The 20,030-nt window shown below is 41.2% G+C and overlaps 1 protein-coding gene across 1 annotated transcript; it reads left to right on the top strand.

Annotated features, from left to right (window-relative positions):
• Positions 1-12,382: 12,382 nt before the first annotated feature.
• LOC307100130 (disintegrin and metalloproteinase domain-containing protein 20-like) lies at positions 12,383-14,628 on the top strand (the record flags this gene model as incomplete). The annotated part of the gene is given in 2 exon segments (XM_079772450.1): positions 12,383-12,422; positions 12,425-14,628. Coding segments are annotated over 2 exon segments (2,244 nt in total).
• Between the last annotated feature and the right edge of the window lie 5,402 nt (positions 14,629-20,030).

The following is a 20,030-nucleotide window of genomic DNA, read 5'->3' as shown; positions in this document are numbered from 1 at the left end:
GGTTTCTGCCTCCCAGACACACACCCCAACCAAGTGGGCGAGGGCTCCACCCAGCGCCCCGACTCCAAGGGCCCTGACGCAAGAAGCAGTGGGTGGGTGGCGGGTGGTCTGTACTGGGTGGCAGAATGATGCTCTCTTGCGCTCAGGGCCTTCAAAGTATTTTTAAACATATAAAGCAAGAGATTTAAGAATCAAAATGGAAGAACTGAATAGAATGATGAAATAATTTAGGAAAAAGGTCTAATTTTAGCTGTGTAATGGAATTGTGCACAGAGAAGAGACTGGATATTTAAAAATTAAAAGCCATGACCATTTAGCATGAGGCTTTCATTATTTAATAGTACTAATATTTTGAAATAAAAAGAGGTTGGCTTGGGTAAGAAATTTAGCATAAAATGTTATTTCCTTAGTGATTTCATATCAATTAACCCTTTGCACTCGCTTGCTTATTTCTCGATTCCTTTATTCTAATGCTAACCGTGTCGAGTCACACTCGACATCCGAGTGCAAAAGGTTAAGTATCATTAAAATACAATCAATCATTGCCTAATTCCAGCAAATGGTAAATCATGTTCAATAATATTAATAGAAGTCATTTTTTGTAACACTAGTCAGAATGATTTCTTTTCAGATAACTTAGTAACATAGATATGTGATAGAAACTTTGTCCGAAAGCAATGATAAAAAAATCAAGCATTTAACTGCTAAGAAATATTTGAAATGCACATCCTATATAATTAAAGCCTAATATGCTAAGTGTCCGGTCCACTAGTTGGCTGTTCAACCAATCAAAGTGTAATATGCTAATGATATGCTAAGGCCATTCAACCGCTCACTATGATGTGCACTGACTACCAGGGGGCAGACATTCTGACTGGTAGGTTAGCTTGCTTCTGGAGTCCAGCCCATCAGGACTGAGTAAGATGGGTGGACATGCCCTGGAGCCCTCCCGCAGTCCCTTCCCAGCTGGCCAACCTCCCGTGTCTCTCCCCTGCCCCAATTGTGGGGTCCCTCAGCCTGGCCTATGCCCTCTCACAATCCAGGACCCCTCAGGGGATATCAGAAAGCTGGTTTCAGCCCAATCCTGCAGGCCAAGCTGAGGGACCCCACTGGTGCACGAATTTGTGCATCAGGTCTCTAGTTTAATAATAATCTTACTATTTGACTTATGAAGACAAGAGGTATCACTGAGACACCTTAAAAATATCTAAATCAATGAGGATATATATCAGGTTTGTGGATAAAGACTATATTTTTAAGATGAGCATTCTTCCTCAATTGATGTACAGATTCAATGTAAACCTAATCAAAATTCTATTGGTGTGTGTGTGTGTAGTGACAGGCTGATTTTTTAATACATTTTTATTTATTTCAGAGAGGAAGGAAGAGAAAGAGAGAGATAGAAACATCAATGATGAGAGAATCATCCATCTGCTGCCTCCTGCATACCCCCTACTGGGGATTGAGCCTGCAACCCAAGTATATGCTCTTGACTGGAATCAAACCCAGGACTCTTCAGTTCACAGGCTAAAGCTCCATCCACTGAGCCAAACTTCCTAGGCCACAGGTTGCTTTTTTAATATTTGCATGGAAATTCAAAATAACTAGAATCTTTGTAAAGAAGTACAATGTTGGCATTCTTACGCTGTTTTTTATTTTTCAGACTTCATTCAAGACAGTGCTTCATTCATCAAGACAGGAGGGTCTTGGTATAATATTCAACTAGATCAGTGAACACCATGAAGACTGGAAATAGGACAATATTGATATTGTCCTTCATCCTACCTAATAAAAGGGTAATATGCTAAATGACCGTACCTTCGCTATGCCCACAGGCAATCAGGGCGCTATGCAAATTAACCCAGTAAAGATGGCTGCCCCTACGCGCTGCTCCGCCCCCCATTGCTGAGCGGCTGACGGACCTGGTCCGGCGGGAGGGGCGGGGCCTCCCGCTGCTCCTATCATTGAGTGGCTGACGGAACCAGGCCGGTGGGAGGCGCCCAGATTGCTGCTGGCGGCGCAGGGTGGGCAGTGCCCACCCCGCGCCACCACCTCCCGGGGCCAAGCCCCGACCCTGAAAGAAGGCAGAAGGCGGTGGCCAGAGCCAAGGCCTGGATCCCCGGTTCCAGCGGAAAACTGGTGCAGGCAGCCAGATGAATGAAGATCTATTGCATCAATCTTCGTGCAATGGGCTTCTAGTCCTATATAATAAAAGCCTAATATGCAAATTGACCAAACAGCAGAATGATGGGTGGAACAACCAGTCACTATGATGCACACTGACCACCAGGGGGCAGACACTCAACATAGAAGCTACCCCAAGCCCACAGGCCCCAGGCCAGCCAAGGCAGGTACCAGCATGGGCACCCCGATCACCCCACTGTTCGCCCTGCAGATGGAGGCAAGCGGTGGCAGTGAGGGGCAGGGCCGGCAAGTGGGTGGCACCAGGTCAGCCAAGGAAGGTGCCAGCAGGGGCCTCCGATCACCCCACTTGTCACCCCACAGATTGGCTCTGATCGCTAGCCAGGCCTAGGGACCCTACCCATGCACAAATTTCATGCACTGGACCTTTAGTTTTTCAATAACAAAAAATGGGGAAACAGTCCTTTAAATAAATGATATTGGATTATATGTATGTCCATATAGAATGAAATAGGTATGATTTCTACCTTACAACAGGTTAATCACAATTAAGATATGGTTTGGACCTGAATGAAACCAAGATCCATAAAAATGTTGCAGAAATCATAGAAAAAATATCTTCATGGTAGGTGTAAACAAAGGTTTCATAGACACAAAAACTATTAAAAAGTGGCAAGTTTCAAAAAATAAACTTATGAACAAAATAGATCCAGAGACATAGAAGCTTGGAACAGACTGAAGGATTTCAGAGGGAAGGTGTTGGGGGGGAGGGGAAGTGGGAAAAGATTAACCAAATAACTTTTATGCATATATGCATAACTCAGACAATAGTACAGTAGAATCTGGGGGTTGTGGGAGGGGTGGAAGGGTAAATGGGGAGAAAAAAGGGATTATCTGTATTAATTTCAACAATAAAGATAAATTTTTTAAAGAACAAGGTTCATCAAAAGTAAAAATGTCTTGCCATCCACCCACCCCCCGTGCATGAATTTCGTGCACCAGGCCTCTAGTCCTTCTATAATTGAAACTTTGTAGCCTGGAGTGGAGGCCTAAGGCCACCAGGATGTGTGGAAAACTTGGCTTCCTCCATCGCCGTAGAAACCCAAGCATCCCTCATGCTCGCTCTGTGACCGCAGCTATCTTGGTTGGGGTTAATTTGCATATTTGCTCCTGATTGGCTGCTGGGTGTGGCTTGTGGACATCGCTTGTGGGTGTAGCAGAGTGATGGTTAATTTGCATATTACTATCTTATTAGATAGGATATATATGTATATGTGTATATACTAGAGGCCTGGTGCACAAAATCGTGCACTCAGGGAGGAGGGTCCTTCAGACCAGCCTGTGCCCTCTAGCAGTCTGACAATGCTTGGGGGAAATCCTTAGTGGTGTTGTGGAGGCAAGAGAGGCTCCTGCCATTGCCACTGTGCTCACCGGCCATGAGCCCAGCTCAGGGCTTCTGGCTGATGGGAGCTCCCCCTGTGGGAGTGCACTGACCACCAGGGAGTAGCTCCTACATTGTGTGTGGGCCCCCTGATGGTCAATGCGAATCATAGGAACTGGTCGTCCCACTGTTCGATCAATTTGCATGTTAATCTTTTATTATATAGAATATAAATAATGTCATGTTTTTTTATTCATTCAGTCACTTTTTGTCTTTTGACTAGAGCATTTAATCCATTTACATTTAAGGTGATTATGGATAGGCATTTATTTATTGCCATTTTTATTTTCTTTATGTCTAGGATCCTCTCTTTCTCTTTTTCTTCTTCTTAAAGCTGTCCCTCAAATATTTCTTGCATTGCTGGTTTGGTAGCAATGTACTCCTTTAACTTTTTCTTCTTTAATTTTGTTTTTGTCTGCAAATCTTTTTATTTACCTTCAATTTTAAATGATAGCCTCACTGGATATAGTAGTCTTGGATATAGGCCCTAGCTTTTCATTACTTTGAATATTTCATGCCACACCCTTCTGCCTTGAGGTGTTTCTCTTGAGAAATCAGTTTCTCTGTCTATCTTGCTACATTTCAGATCCTTTCTTTGTCCTATTAATTTTCATTTTAATTATGATGTGTCTAGGTGTGGGTCTCTTTATGTTCAATTTGATTGGGACTCTTTGCCTCCTAAACCTATGTTACATTTTCCTTTACCCAGTTGAGGAAGTTTTCTTTCATTATTTCTTTATCTATCCTTGCCCATCCTCTGCTCCTTCTGATATTCCTATAATGTAGATGTTGTTACATTTCATATTGTCCGTAACTCCCTTAAGCTATCTACCTCCTTTTTAGTTCTTTTTTCTATTTGCTTCTCTAATTGCATATTTATTTCTACCTTGTCATCCCAATCATGGATTCAGTCCTCTGCTTCATCCAGTTTGCTTTTAATCCCATCCAGTGTGCTTTTCATATCTTCCAGATATATCATTCTTCATTTCCGTCTGGTTATTATTAATGGCCTTGATTTCACTTTTCATGCTCTTGTAATTTGCATTAAGTTCATTAATCATCTTTATAAAGTTTGTTTTGAACTCCATGTCTGACATGTTGCTTACGTCCATTTCATGTAGTTCTTTTTCTGGAGATTCTTTTTTCATGTTTGGGGGTTATTTCTTTTTCCGCCCATTTAAGCTCTTTTTATATTTGCTTCTGTGTATTATAGATCTGCTATGCCTCCCAGTCTTTGTGGGATGGCATTATGTAGAAAGTCTCTTGAGGATTCCAGTGGTATAGTCTCTTAGTTCACCTGAGCTGAATGCGCTAGGATTGCCACTTGTGTGTGTTGTTTGGGCTCTACTGTTAAAATTGGTACTTGATTGTTGATGTCCCTTGTGTGGGAGGGATCTCCCATTCGACTTGCTGTCAGAGAGATTTAACCACAATGTTATTGTTCCATATGTTCAATGGCCAAGGTTTTCTGCTTCAGAAGCTGGATCTGCCTTGAGTTTCACACTTTAATGGATCCTCTTCTGAGCTGTACTTATTTTACTCATGGAGTTGGGACTCCAGGGGTCACGGGCAGGCACTTGGGGGTCCCATTGGCTTTTGTTCACAGACAGTCTGGGATGGTGTCTGTGGTGGGGAACCAAACTGTTGTTTCTTATTAATTAGATAAGGCAAAGACTCAAAGCCTCTAGTGAACCACCTTTGCCTTAAGACTGATTGGATTCCTTCACATGTGGGGTGATAGCTTTTCCAACAGGGTGGGATAATTGCTTCTGCCTGGAGGATAATTGTTATTCTCAGTGTCTTCATGGGCCTCAGAAACTCCACAGGGGGGTCAGGTAATTTTACCATAGAGTTGGTCATCTGTCTTCCTCCCAGGCAAAATGTCAAGACAATACAGGTTTACCTGAGAAAGTTGGCCTCCACTGCATGAGGGCATGACTTAGCAAAGCAAGGTGTCTGCCTTCTGAGCTCTAACCCAATAGACCCTGATCCTCGCTTCTGTTCAGACAGCTCTACTCTTCTCTGCCCTCCCTCTGTGAGAGGACAAGGTGAGGGGCTGCAGGACAATTTTGTGCTTGACCCATATAAGAGGGTGCCTGCATTTCCAGCCTTCTTCCCTGTCAGATTGCAACCCCGTTCTTTTACACAGCCAGATATTATGTGGGCTCCTTTATCAATTCTGGTGCTCTCTTCTGGAGGGGTGACAGCTTGGGGATTAGACCCCAGAGATCTCATTGGAAAATGCTACAGCCAAAATATCTCTCTGTTATTTCAGCTGTTGTCTCTGGGAGCCTGGCCAGCCCTTTAGCGACTTTGCCCCTCCTACCAGACTCTATCTGGTCTCCACTTTCCATCCTTGGTTAGCAGCATACTCTACAGCAAGCTTGTCAAAATCACAGCCATCTGGAAAAATGAGGAATGGGGCCTGCCAGCTGAGAGTTTGACATGCTTGTTCTACAGATAGTCCTCAGTTCATTTTTCAGAGTGTTTTTTCTGTATTTAATTCCTGTTTGGTCCTGGGAGCATGTCTGTGAGATGCCATTTCCTCTGCCACCATTTTTAATCTCAGAAAATGCTTTTATTTGGGAAAAGCTCATTGCAGACATAACTCATTAGCATTAGGTAACACTGAAGTTGGGGGCACGAGGTGGCCTAATTCAATGTAACTGGTGTCCTATTTAAAATGCTAAATTTGGGCAAGGGCAAATAATCCTGTCATAACTGAATCATGTTCCACAGGGCAAGGAATTATGTAAAAGACAGAAGAGATGCCTAGAATAAATTCTTCCCTACTATCTTCAGAGAGAGTAAGGCATTGTGGATGCTGATTTTGATATTCTATCCTGTAATTGTCAAGCAATAAGTCTCTATGAAATCACTCATTTATGTGGTGTTTATTATAACAGCCAGTGGTGTATTCTCTTTGTTCACCTGAGCCAGAAGCTCTAGGAAAGCACGTGTGTGCATTGTTTGGGCTCTCCTGTTTTAATTGGGAGAGTCCAAATAAAAATCAAAACACAAATATACTGATTAACACGGCTCTAAGTAGATTCTTTAGAAACTAATTGTGATGAAAGACAGAAAGAAAGTGAAAAATTCCATGAGGGAAAAAAATGCAGATGTGGAATGAACTTACCAAACTGGAGGACACTGGCAGGTATCCAGCAGGAAGACATTACAAACCTGTCTGTCCCACAGGTAAACTCTCAAGGATAATGAATAACTAACCTTGCTTCCTTGGCTTACCTCAGACAACTTGCTGAACATGAGTCTGACCATATTGGCGATTTCAAAAAGTTTGATGGAGATGGTGGAGTCACAATGAGGTGGAACTCTAAGCAGTTGCCATGATCTGTAGAACTGGGAGAGGATTGCTGCTAGGTAACTACATCTAGGATGTAATCAATCCAGGACAAGAGGGGTTGTCTCAAAGAAAAAGACAATCTATCAATTAACACAGCTGTAGCTAAAAAGGACCATGGATCCATTAATTTTCCTGCTGGTAAGTCACTCAAGAACTTGTGTAAAGAAAGAAATAATAGGATTTGTGTGTGAATGAATACATATATAGACAAAAGTATTCACATCTTGAGGGGTGTCTATGACATTTATTATTTCCTAGTCTAGAATTTTTTACTTGGTTGAAAGGTACAAATTTGTGCTTTTTTGCATTGTTACTCACATTTTGGAAAACATGACTTAGGCTATGAATAATAGTAAAAAGAAGGTCATGATTAAGGTACAGAGATTGATCAATATGACAAATCTGTGGGGACATAAAAATTTACCAATTATCTTATGCATATATTAGTATGTACAATAATGTTCAATCACCAATAGACAATGGTGGTACCAGAACGGAGAAGAACCATGGGTTAGATGGATGTTACTTAAATGTGTTTATATTTTATTATATTCTTAAGAAGTAGAACATTTTAAGCACCATGTAAAATAGAATAAAATCAAAGTAGAAGGGTAGCAATTGGAAAAGGGAGTGTACTGAAGACAAAGCAAAATACCTTCAGAAATGCAAAGAAAATCATAATTCCAAATGGATGGAGAAAAGCTTAGTGGGTGGGGTAAAATTTAATCATGGGGCACAAATATCTGCATCACCACAGTCTTTAAATTGCAAGAAAATTCTCAATTTCAATCTTCATATACATTTATGTGATAAGCAATATATATGTATATATATCTTATTTGAAAAAGAAATATGTAAAAATATTTGCCTCAATAATATGAACACGAGCACATATTTGTAAAAATAAGAAAATGTGTACAAGCACGATGCCTTTTGCCAATACTGATTTGTTACTTGCTTCTCTGAACAAAATATTAATAAAACCACATAATGTGCAGGCACTGGGCTACACAGCTGGGAAACATAAATGAATAATGCAGGCCTAAATAAATTAATGGTCTTGAACACAAATTTGGACAGAGTGGTTGGGGCCAATTACACATCAGAAATTTGTCAAATTGCATTCAGTAATTTACATATCTATACTGGCTTTTATTTATAGCATGAATATTGACAGTCATCATCAGATTATTAAGTACTGAGAGTGCTTAATGTAAGAACATCAAAAACCTCTTTAGGAATTGAAAAAAAAACACAGGAAAGTTAATTCTCCTCTGACTTCCCTTAAAAATCCACTTCCCTTCCTAGATAATATAAAAAGGAAAAATGCCCAATTAAGGTCCCTTCATCTTATGGATTACATACTGATTTCTGCTTGATTTTTGTTTTATCTTCATTTAACGTAACTTGACACCTTTTCTCTAGAATCATTTTTTCTGTATTTTATAATGTCTTTCTTACTATGTTCTTACTTTTTCACGGAAAACTCTTTTTTCCTTCTTCATTCCAGTAAACCTACATGACAACAATGTGAAGCCCAAATGATAATTTAACCCGTGCAGTTTGGTAGAATTTGATGTAAAAAGGAACACAGGAAGGAATAATGACAAGTAATAATTTGTTTTTCCCCAACATATAGCCTATTTGATAAAAATTACAATGATTAGCATAGCCTTAACATATTAATTAAATTATAAGCAAATCTTGGTTTAAAGCATTTCAAAATTAACAGGGTATTCATTTTCACATATGATATATGGACCAGGAATTCTGTCTGTTTAAATCAAAGTCCCTTAAATCGAGGACTACAAAATCAAGGGTTTACTGTACTGTATTCACCTATGCTGCCATCTTCATGGGAATCCATGGATTCAATTTCTTGTTTGTAGAATTGGACTGCCTTTCAATCTTAAATAATAAATTATTTGGTCACATTTCTCAAAAAATTATTTTTAAATACTTCCATATATGATTTTTCTTATTGCCTTTAATATACTGGGGTGGGGAAAAGTAGGTTTACAGATGTGAGTATAAAACACAGTTTATTCATATACAGTTATATCAAGATTTTACTGTACTCTCAATTCTCCACAACCACATCACAAAAACAACTAAACAAAGGAACAATAATCATTCTGAACCACATGAAATATAGCCTAACAAAAGTCCTACACTAAAGATACAAAGAAGCCACTGACACTGGTAGGAGGGGCAGAGACACTGCACAGACTGGCTCCCACATGCATGTATCGCAGATAAAACTTCCCTAACTGAGTGAAGGAAATAAAATACAACTCCAGGTAGCCTAGAGATCTCCAAATAAGATGAAACCAAAGAAGCCCACACTAAGACAGGTCATATTTAAAATTCAAAAGGTTAACGACATAACAATTTTAAAAGCAGCAAAAGAAAAGCAGTTCCTTACCTACAAGGAAGCTCCCATAAGACCCTCAACTAATTTCTCAATAGAAACTTTGCCTGCCAAAAGAATTAGCAAGAAATATTTAAAGTAATGAAAAGCAAGGACCTGAAACCAAGATTACTCTGCCCAGCAAAGCTATTATTTAGAGTTGAAGGACATATAAACAGCTTCCAGGGAAAGAAAAAGATAAGTGTCACCAACACCAAACCAGTATTACATGAAGTTAAAAGGAGAGGATGAAGAAAAAGAAGAATGGATTAAAAATATGAACAATAAAAGGTCAATAAATACATACCTATCAACATTTGAATTTAAAAAAGCAAACACACTAAATAAAGAAAAAGCAGAACCGAAACAAAATCATAGAGAACATTTTGATGGTTGCTAGATGGGATGTGAGTAGGATGGTTTGATAATAAAGGTGAAGGAATATTGAAGTACAAATTGGTAGCAACAGAATTGTCATGGAGATGTAGACTATAGTACGGGGAATATAGTCAATAATCCTATATAATAAAAGCCTAATATCCAAATTGTCCCCTTGGGCAGTCATTTGAGAGTTCGACTGGGAAATTGACAGGGAGTTCCATCACTCGCTATGATATACACTGACTACCAGGGGGTAGAATGGACATGGCAGGGGTCAGCAATGGGGCACTGGCAGTAGGCAGCAGTGGAGGCACTGCAGGCCCTGATGGGCCTCTACTAGAGCAGGACCATGGCAGGATGGTAAGCAGTGGCACCAGCTCAAGGTGGATGCGAGCAGGGACTCAATCGCCCCACAGACATTGACCATTGGTAGTGGTGGGGGGCAGGGCCACTGCCCAGCTGCCAGGAACTGAGGGAACCAGGTGGAGGTCCCAGCACTGATTGATCACCCCGCAGGTAGGATGGTGGTACAGGTGAGGGGGTGTCTCCAGGCCAAGGTGGGGTGCCAGTTGGGGTTACAGAGCTGTGACAATGGGTTCATGAGCTGTTTCTGAGAAGCTGGATGTGTGAACTGGGGCCACCCCAAGAGACCCCACCCATGCACAAATTTGTCCACTGGGCCTCTAGTATTCTAATAACAATAAATGAATTTTATCAGATGGGGGTGAGATTTATCAGTATAATCACGAGTAAGTTTTATAAGGTCTAATCAATTGGGTGTACTCCTAAAACTAATATATAATACTGGAGGCCCGGTACACACTCATGCACAAGTAGGGTCCATCTGACCTGGCCTGATCAGGGCCAATCAGGCCAGGCCAGCCAGGGTGAGAGGCCGTGGGTGGTTGGCTTGCCTACCGAGCACCCTTCTCAAACTCCCAGTCGAACTCCTAGTCAAACTCCCAGTCCAGTGGGAAATTCGCATATTATTCTCTTATTATATAGGATTATTATATAGGACTAGAAGCCCAGTGTATGAAATTCGTGCATGGATGTGATCCTCAGTCCAGCCTGCACCCTCTCAATCCGTGACCCCTCAGGGAATGTCCGACTGCCAGTTTAGGCCTAATCGGTTTATGCATGATCCCAGGGATCAGGCCAAAACTGGCAGTCAGACATCCCTCTCACAATCCTGGACCACTGGCTCCTAATCGTTCACCTGCCTGCCTTCCTGGTCACCCTTTCCATCCTGGTCGCCCGCAACAGCCTCCCTCTACCAGCCTGGTTTCCCCTAACTGCCCCCACCCCTTGCCAGCCTGGTTGCCCACAACTGCCCCCCTTCGCTGATCTAGTTGCCCCACACTACCCTTCCTGCCAGCCCAATTGCCCTCAACTGCACCCCCTACTGACCTAATCACTCCCAACTGCTCCTCCCACTGGTCTGGTCACCCCTAACTGCCCCCCTGTCAGCCTCATGACCTCTTACTGCCCCCCCTCACCAGCCTGGTCATCTCCAACTGCCTACTCTGCTGGTCTGGTCACCCCTCATGCACCTCCCATCAGTTTGGTCAACCCATGCAACCTGCTTGTTCAGTCATTTGGTCATCCCTAACTAACCCCCCTTGCCTGCCTGGTCTCCCCATACAGACTGCTTGTTCAGTAGTTTGGTTAACCCTCGCTACCACCCCTGTTGGCCTGGTCACCCTACACAGCCTGCTTGTTCAGTCGTTTGGTCGTCCCTCACTCACCTCCCTGCTGGCCTGGTCGCCCACCCAGCCTGCTTCTTCAGTCCTTTGATCATTCCTCACTCACCCGCCTGCCAATGTGCATGTAAGCAGCCAATTTGTGAGGGTGTGAGGGTTAATTTGCATGTTGCCTCTTTATTATGACAACTATATTGAAAAATTTTAAAAAAAAGATTTTAAAAAATAATAAAACTAAAAGAAATTGAAAAGAAAAACTACATATTAATATTTACATCAAGTCAAAAGGTAAAAATAGAGACTCCATCTCAAACATGATATATATTCACCTTTCCATTAAGACCCTTTGTTTTCTATATTTATTGTGAAAATATTGACATATGTTCATGTAATTAAACAACAGTATCATTAAAACCTATGTATCATTCATCTAGGTTCAAAAGGTGTTAGTTTATGCCCAATCATTATTTTTGTACACCCAAAATCTCACACTACCTTACTATTTCTTTCTATTTAATATGCTTATATAGATTTTTAGAGATAGAAGAAGAAAGAGGGAGAGTGATATAGAAACCTCTATGAGAGAGAAACATGGATAAGTTATCTCCTGCAGGCCCGGTACTGAGAATTAACCCCGAATCCCAGGCATGTTGCCTGACCAGAAGTTGAACCAGTGACCAAGTCAACCACTCCGCCACATGGGCGTGGCTCCCTTAAAATTTATTAAAAGCAAATTCATGTAGCATTCTGAGTCATGTCTCAAACACTAATCCAGTGTAACACTTCTCTTTTTCTTCCCCCTCCACCTTGGCCTGCTCATAATCCCCAACCCTGTCTCTACTCTGCTTTTTATTTTCACTTTCAGTGAGTTCCTCTGATATGAGCCTACCAGAGAACAGATTCAAAGTCGATGCTGAACACGCACCTCGGAGAGAACAGTGATGCTTCCTGACCGTCCTATTTTGCTCTCACCAGTGTCTGTGTAGGTGGCACCATAATGGCTGTGAGTGAGGCCCTTGTGTGTGTGAGGAACACTCTCCTGCCACTCTGGCTGTGGGTGAGTCTGTTCTCATATGGATGGTGCCCAGTTGTGCACTCCCAACGACTTGATCACCCAGAAGTTGTGATTCCAATGAAGTTAATAGGCACTGGATTTGGTATGAAGAATAAAGATTGGCTATCTTACAGAATGCATTTTGGAGGTCAGAAACAGGTCATACACATGAAAGTCAACAAGCATTTTCTATCCAGACACTTCAGAGTGTTTACCTACTCAGACGGAGGCGCTCTCCTTGAGGACCAGCCTTTTATCCAGAATGACTGCTACTATCAGGGTTATGTGGAGGGAGACCCACAATCCCTGGTTGCCCTCAGTGCCTGTTTGGGTGGTTTTCAGGGAATATTACAGACAAATAACGTTGTTTATGAAATAGAGCCCAAGACACATTCTACCACATTTGAACATCTCTTATATAGGATGAAGAGTGAAGAGACACAATTGCCAGCCATGAAATGTGGATTAACAGATGACGAAATAGCAAGACAATTGAAATTTCAGGAGAGTGCTAATTTCACTTTAATGCAGAGTGGGTATGAAGGCTGGTGGACCCACAGGCGGCTTCTTGAACTGGCAGTGGTGGTGGACCACAATCGCTATCTTCATCACCAAAGTAACACCACAGCTGTGCAGTATGAAGTATTACTTGTGGTCAGTGGAGTAAATAACTTTTTGAGTTCACTAGATGTTGATGTGGTTTTAATGGGAATTGAGGTCTGGACTGAAAAAAACCCCATTTCAGTAGATAAAATAGGTGGTCTTCTGAATGCATTTTGCAAATGGAAGAAAGCTAGCTTTAATACGCGCTTTCCCCATGATGTTGCCCATGTTTTTGTAAAGCATGAGTATGGTATTACTGTTGGCTTATCCTTTGTTGGAACAGTATGTAACTCTAATTTTAACTGTGGAGTTGATAGTTTCATGAAAGATAATGTGTATTCATTTGCATATACTGTATCACATGAGATTGGTCATAATTTGGGTATGGAACATGATGATGGCAAAACTTGTACATGTGGACATAAAAAGTGCATAATGTATGCATATCCAACAAGTGCAACTCGATTCAGCAACTGCAGTTATGCTAGCTTCATGAACAACATTGCAAGTCGAAATTGTTTGTACCTTTCATCAGATACAGAGAACATCTTCACACTTGCACAGTGTGGGAACGGTGTGGTTGAAGAAGGAGAAGAGTGTGACTGTGGCGCTTTACATTTGTGTATGAAAGATCCGTGCTGTGAGTCCAACTGCACTCTCAGCGCTGGGGCTGCTTGTGCTCTGGGGGGTTGTTGCAAAGACTGCCAGATCCTGCCAACAGGCGAAGTTTGTAGACCAGAGGAAAATGACTGTGATCTCCCAGAGTGGTGCAATGGGACATCCTACCATTGTCCAGAGGATGTGTATGTGCAAAATGGGGTGACGTGCAAGGGTGGTGGTTACTGCTATGAAAAGAGATGCAATAACCGTGAAGAGCAGTGTAGGAACATTTTTGGCAAAGAGGCCAAGAGTGCAAATCAGAGTTGCTACACAGAAATGAACACCCGAGGTGACCGTTTTGGGAACTGTGGTTTAATGAACGCTAGATACGTGCAATGTGACATCTTAGATACCTTGTGCGGGAGGATTCAGTGTGATAACGTGATAGAACTTCCCCTTTTGAGAGATCATTCTACTGTGCATTGGACTCACATCAATGGCGTCACCTGCTGGGGTACCGACTACCACTTTGGGATGACCATACCTGACATTGGTGATGTGAAAGATGGGACAGAATGTGGGGGAGAACATGTCTGCATCCAAAGGAAGTGTGTCCATAGGTCACATCTGATAAGTGGTTGTGCACCTAAGACCTGCAATATGAAAGGAGTCTGCAACAACAGACAGCACTGCCATTGCAACCCAGAGTGGGACCCTCCCTTCTGCCTGAAAGAAGGCAGTGGAGGTAGTACTGATAGTGGGCCATCCCCTCGGGAAAAAAGGAAGAAAATGGAGCACAAAACCAATTACCTGCTTCTACTTTGGTTGATTCCTTTTATTATGTTGTTATGCGTTTTAATTTTTTGTTTTCTGACACGCAAAAGAGCAGATGAGAGAGAAGAGCCGAATGTGTCACCTACAGATGAGTAAGAAGAACAAAATGTCAAGACTTCATCTAAAGAAAAAGAGCAAGAGGTTCCAATTTCACCTAAGTAAGAACAGTGAAATGTTCTACTGCAGTTTAGAAAGAAAAGCAACAATTTATAATTTGAAAAATGAAGTCCGGTCTTTTCCAATTTCCCATGTACAGAATGTTAATCTCCTGGGTGCAGAAATGGTACAGAATGTGTCACAGAATAATCCAAACAATAACTAGTACATCTTTTATACCTGGGTAAAGACTTGTCAGCAATATAAAATGAACAGTCAATTAGGAAAAGAAAACCACATGGCACAATAAAGTTACCTAAATTAATCCTTAATATATTCTTCTAATTAAGAGTAGTGCATTTAGAAAATTGGATAGGGCCAAATTTTTCTCAAAATGCATATATTTATCCCTCTTACTCACTTATTTACCCCTCGTACTCATCTAAAGAATGTTACTACAGGACCATTAAATTAAGCCAAAGAAATTAAAAACCTCATGGTCAAATGTAGTTCTTTAGGACCTGTTTGTAACCAAAGCTGTGGAAAAATGAGAAAATCCAATGAGGGAAAAGTACGTGTCTGTATTTACTAAAATGGCCTCTATTTAGGGTCATAAAAAGACACTGGCAGACAATGCCAAAGAAAATCTCCTCTCTGTCACACAGCTAAACTCTCAAAGGTACTAAATAACTACTAGTAAACTTGTTTCTATCGTTTATTCCAGCCAACCTGCTAAATGTAGACTGCGCAAGTGAGCATTTTCATCTGCCTGTTAGGTAATTTACTAATTAAATTTATTCCCACATCCTTTTTTTTATTAACCTCTCTCTTCCTCTAAATTTTACATTTGTCTTTTCTTGCTGACAATTTAATACTATTCTCCCTTTGCTATGAAGTAGCTTTTTATGCAGATTTTTAATGTTTGTGATAATATTTTACAATTAAAAGAGATTGCTAGGTGATTAGTGATGTGTGGTTTTTTTTGAGAAGGTTTTATAGTGGAGGCAATTTTCCCCTGGATCTTCAAGTGTTCAATAATATGATTTTAGTGTTAAGGAAATAATCTGAAAACACGAGGGTGATATGAGTGAAAGTCTTGGAAGTGTTTCAACTGCATGTCGAGAGCACATAGGATGAGGGTAAGAAAGGTTGTGGGACTTTTTCAAATTTCTTCTTTTGCAACAACAATTTATTTTTTTATTGTTTAAAGTATTACATATAGTAGTACATATATCTCCTTTTTTTCCCCATTGACCTTCCCCCAGCCTCCCCTACCGCTGTCACTAGCCCTCATTCCACCACCACCACCACCCCAGTGTCTTGTGTCCATTGGCTGTGCTTATATGCACGCATACACGTCCTTTGGTGGATCTCTTTCTCCCCTTCCCCAACACTCCCCAGTCTTTCCGCTGTAATTTGACAGTCTGTTTGATGCTTTACTGCCTCTCTATCTATCTTTTTGTTCATCAGGTTATAATATTCTTTATTACCCATAAATGAGTGAGATCATGAGGTATTTTTCTTTCATTGCCTGGTTTATTTTACTTAAGATAATGCTCTCCAGATCCATCCATGCTGCTGCAAATGGTAAGAATTCCTTCTTTTTTATAGCAGTGTAGTATTCCATTGTGTAGATGTACCATAGTTTTCTAATCAACTCATCTGCTGATGGGCACTTAGGCTGTTTCCAAATCTTACCTATGGTGAATTGTGACACCATGAACATAGGGGTGCATATATCCTTTCTGATTCGTGTTTCTAGTTTCTTGGGATATATTCCTAGAAGTGGGATTACTGGGCAAATGGGTGTTCCATTTTTAGTTTTTTGAGGAAACTCCATACTGTTCTCCACAGTGGCTGCACCAGTCTGCATTCCCCCCAGCAGTGCACCAGGGTTCCTTTTTCTCTGCATCCTCCCAGCTCTTGTCGCTAGTTGATTTGTTGCTGATAGCCATTCTGGTGATAACCATCCTTCCCATTTTTACTCTGCTTTGTCACACAGGGAATGCAAACATAGAAATTAATTTTTTAATAAACCTTTATTGTTCAGATTATTACAGGTGTTCCCTTTTTTTTTCCTCATAGCTCCCCTTCACCTGATTCCCCACCCCACCCCATGCCCTTACCCCTGGCCACTGTCTTCATCCATAGGTGTAAGATTTTTGTCCAATCTCTTCCCGCACCCCTCACACACCCTTCTCCTTGAGAATTGTCAGTCCACTCCCTTTCTATGTCCCTGATTCAATTATATTCATCAGTCCATTCTGTTCATCAGATTTTTTATTCACTTGATTTTTAGATTCACTTGTCAGTAGGTATGTATTTGATGTCATTTTGTTGTTCATAATTTTTATCTTTACCTTTTTCTTCTTCTTCATCTTCTTAAAGAATACCCTTCAGCATTTCATGTAATCCTGGTTTGGTGGAGATGAACTCCTTTAGCTTTTTCTTATCTGTGAAGCTCTTTATCTGACCTTCAATTCTGAATGATAGCTTTGCTGGGTAGAGTAATCTTGGTTGTAGGTTCTTGCTGTTCATCACTTTGAATATTTCTTACCACTCCCTTCTGGCCTGCATAGTTTCTGTTGAGAAATCAGCTGACAGTCGTATGGGTACTCCCTTGTAGGTAACTAAATGTTTTTCTCTTGCTGCTTTCAAGATTCTCTCTTTGTCTTTTGCCTTTGGCATTTTAATTATGATGTCTCTTGGTGTGGTCCTCTTTGGATTCCTATGTTTGGGGTTCTATGTGCTTCCTGACCTTGTAAGTCTATTTCTTTCATCAGGTAGGGAAAGTTTTCCATCATTATTTCTTCTTAATAGGTTTTCAATATTTTGCTCTCTCTCTTCTTCTGGCACCCCAAAAATTCGAATGTTGGTACGCTTATTAAAGTTGTCCCAGAGGCTCCTTACACTATCTTCATATTTTTGTATTCTTTTTTCTTTCTTTTCTTTTTTTTTAAATTTCTTTATTGATTAAGGTATTACATATTTGTCCTCAACCCCCATTCCCATCCCACACCCCTCCCCATGCATGTCCCGACCCCCCTGTTGTCCTTAACCACTGGTTAGGCTCATATGCATGCACACAAGTCCTTTGGTTGATCTCTCCCCTTTACTCCCACCCTCCCATACCCTCCCTCTGAGGCCCGACAGTTTAATCCATGTCTCCTTGTTTCTGGGTCTGTTCTTGTTCATCAGTCTATGTTGTTCATTATTTCCCCTAGATGAGTGAGATCTTGTGCTATTAGAAATACACTTATAAGAACTGAAAATGAGACAAGCAATAATGGTTATGCTGACAGGCAAATGAATCAGTCTGTAGTGAGTTTCTTTCTGGGGCAACAGTTCTATTGAGACCCAATTTCAATGTCCAACAGTTCCTTATGTGTACATGTCAGCATTGACATTTCAGTTCTGGATGGTGGACAAATGGTGGTAATGTAGGTCCGACTCTCTCTGGTTTGGTCCTGGGCAACCTGCAGTGACGCACAGCTGCTAACTGCTAGTATGGCAAGGCGACGTCAGCGTCTTCCATCTCTGGACTGCTTCTCTTCTGTCTTCATGGCTGGAGTTGTCCTGTTGATTCCTCTCTGTTGCTGGAATCCACATGGTCTCGGAGTTGTTTTCTGAAAATATACAATTATATTCGCGACCAAAAGTTAATAAAGGAATATTTTCTATAAATTTGACTTAGGATCCTATTTCATTTTTTGCCCAAATGATTTTCCTCTGGCTTGTTTTGACACCTTGTGTGTTTTTCATGTGTGTCTTGCTTTTAGCCTTACAATTAATTTTCTAAAGTATTAATTTTCTAGATGTAATTTACTTACAGGATATTTTTCCTTACATGATATTCTCCTACTATCCCCCCCTTTTTTGACTTAAATGTTAGGAGGCTTTTGAAAATTTTAAAATGTAGTCTTGATGGCTTTTAAATTTTAATTTTTTGCACTATAATATTACTGTTTTAGGTTCATTACATGGTGCACAATTTTATCATGAGATGAACTACCAATAAAAATTTTAGTTAACACTTTAGGAACACCTTTTTGTCCAGTACAATTAATTTTTCTAGAATATTCGCTTGTTTCAACTAGCCAATTTAAATTTGCCTGAAAACTTGAGTACTATTTTACTGTCAAATTTATTACTCTAACAACAATCTTATTTTACCCTGTAAATATTAGTGGAAAGGATTATTTGCCTTCTTGAGTAGGTCCTGAACATCTTTTTTCTTTTTGTTTTTCTGGTTGGGTGTTTTTTGTTTCCTCATATTCCAGATCTTTGGTTTGATTCTTGGGGTATGTTGATCTACAGTTGAGTTTCTGTATAGTCTTTATTTCAGACAGTGTATGCTTAATTTCTGACTGTTCCTTTTCCATTTTTTTGTTGTTGTTGTTGTTTGTTTTGTGGCATTCTCATTAAGGTCCTTGAAGGTCTCACTAAGCTCCTAGGAGGTCTCATCAAGTTTCTCAGGGGGTTTTACAAGATTCTTGAGTAACCTTATAAATGTGGTTTTGAACTCTATGTTGTCCAGTAGTTTGCTTTCCTCCATTTCTTTCATTCGTGACATGTTTCTTTTTCTCCACACTTTGGCTGCTTCCCTGTGTTGTGGGAATGGCTTTGTGTGGTAGGTGACCTATAGGGGCCAGTAGCTCAGCCTCCCCAATCACCTGACATGGACACTCTTGGTACACCCCTTTGTGGGCTAGGTGCAAAGTCTTGGTGTAGTTAAGACTTGATTGCTGTTGGTACACTGGGAGGAATTGACCTCCAGGCCAATTGTCTGTGAGGACCCGCTGTGTCTATAATGGAAGAACTGCTGCACTGGAAACACGCTTATGGTGCAGGACTTGTTTCAGTGGGGCTTTGGTGCTCACTGAGTCTGCCTCTTGAATGTGTCACTTATGGATGTGAGGAGTTGAAATCTGCTGTCTCACACTGACCACTAAGTACACTGGCTCCTGGATCTCCAATGGGGTGCAGGGCAGCTACTGCCTGAGGCCTCCCAGCAGAAGCTACAGCGAGAACTACAGTTTTCTCCTTTTTGTTTGGGTTTTGAGGTTTTGGAGCTATCTCCCAAGAGCTGCAGATTATTTGGTTATGCTGCAATAGTGCAGGCCATTCATATGCAAAAGCCGCTGCATGGAGCTTGGGTGGGTTTGTAGATTGTGCAGGGCAGAGTCTCAGGGCATCACTAGGCTAGGTCGTGGCAAACTGCAATGGCTGCCGTCTCTGCCTCTCCGACCATGTCCCCGCGTCCCGCATCTCAGCGCAGTAAACAATTATTCCTGCACGCTGCTCTGTAAGCAAGCCACCCTCACTTTTCGACCCGATGGCAGACAGTCCAGCTTCTTCCCATAGGAGTTTGCGTCCCCCGCATGTCCCCAGAAACTGGATTT

Source organism: Cnephaeus nilssonii (genome assembly GCF_951640355.1).
Source record: "Cnephaeus nilssonii genome assembly, chromosome: 5".
Taxonomy (NCBI): Eukaryota; Metazoa; Chordata; class Mammalia; order Chiroptera; family Vespertilionidae; genus Cnephaeus; species Cnephaeus nilssonii.
Note: the sequence above shows the minus strand (reverse complement) of the source record. Positions and strands in the feature narration are given on the sequence as shown.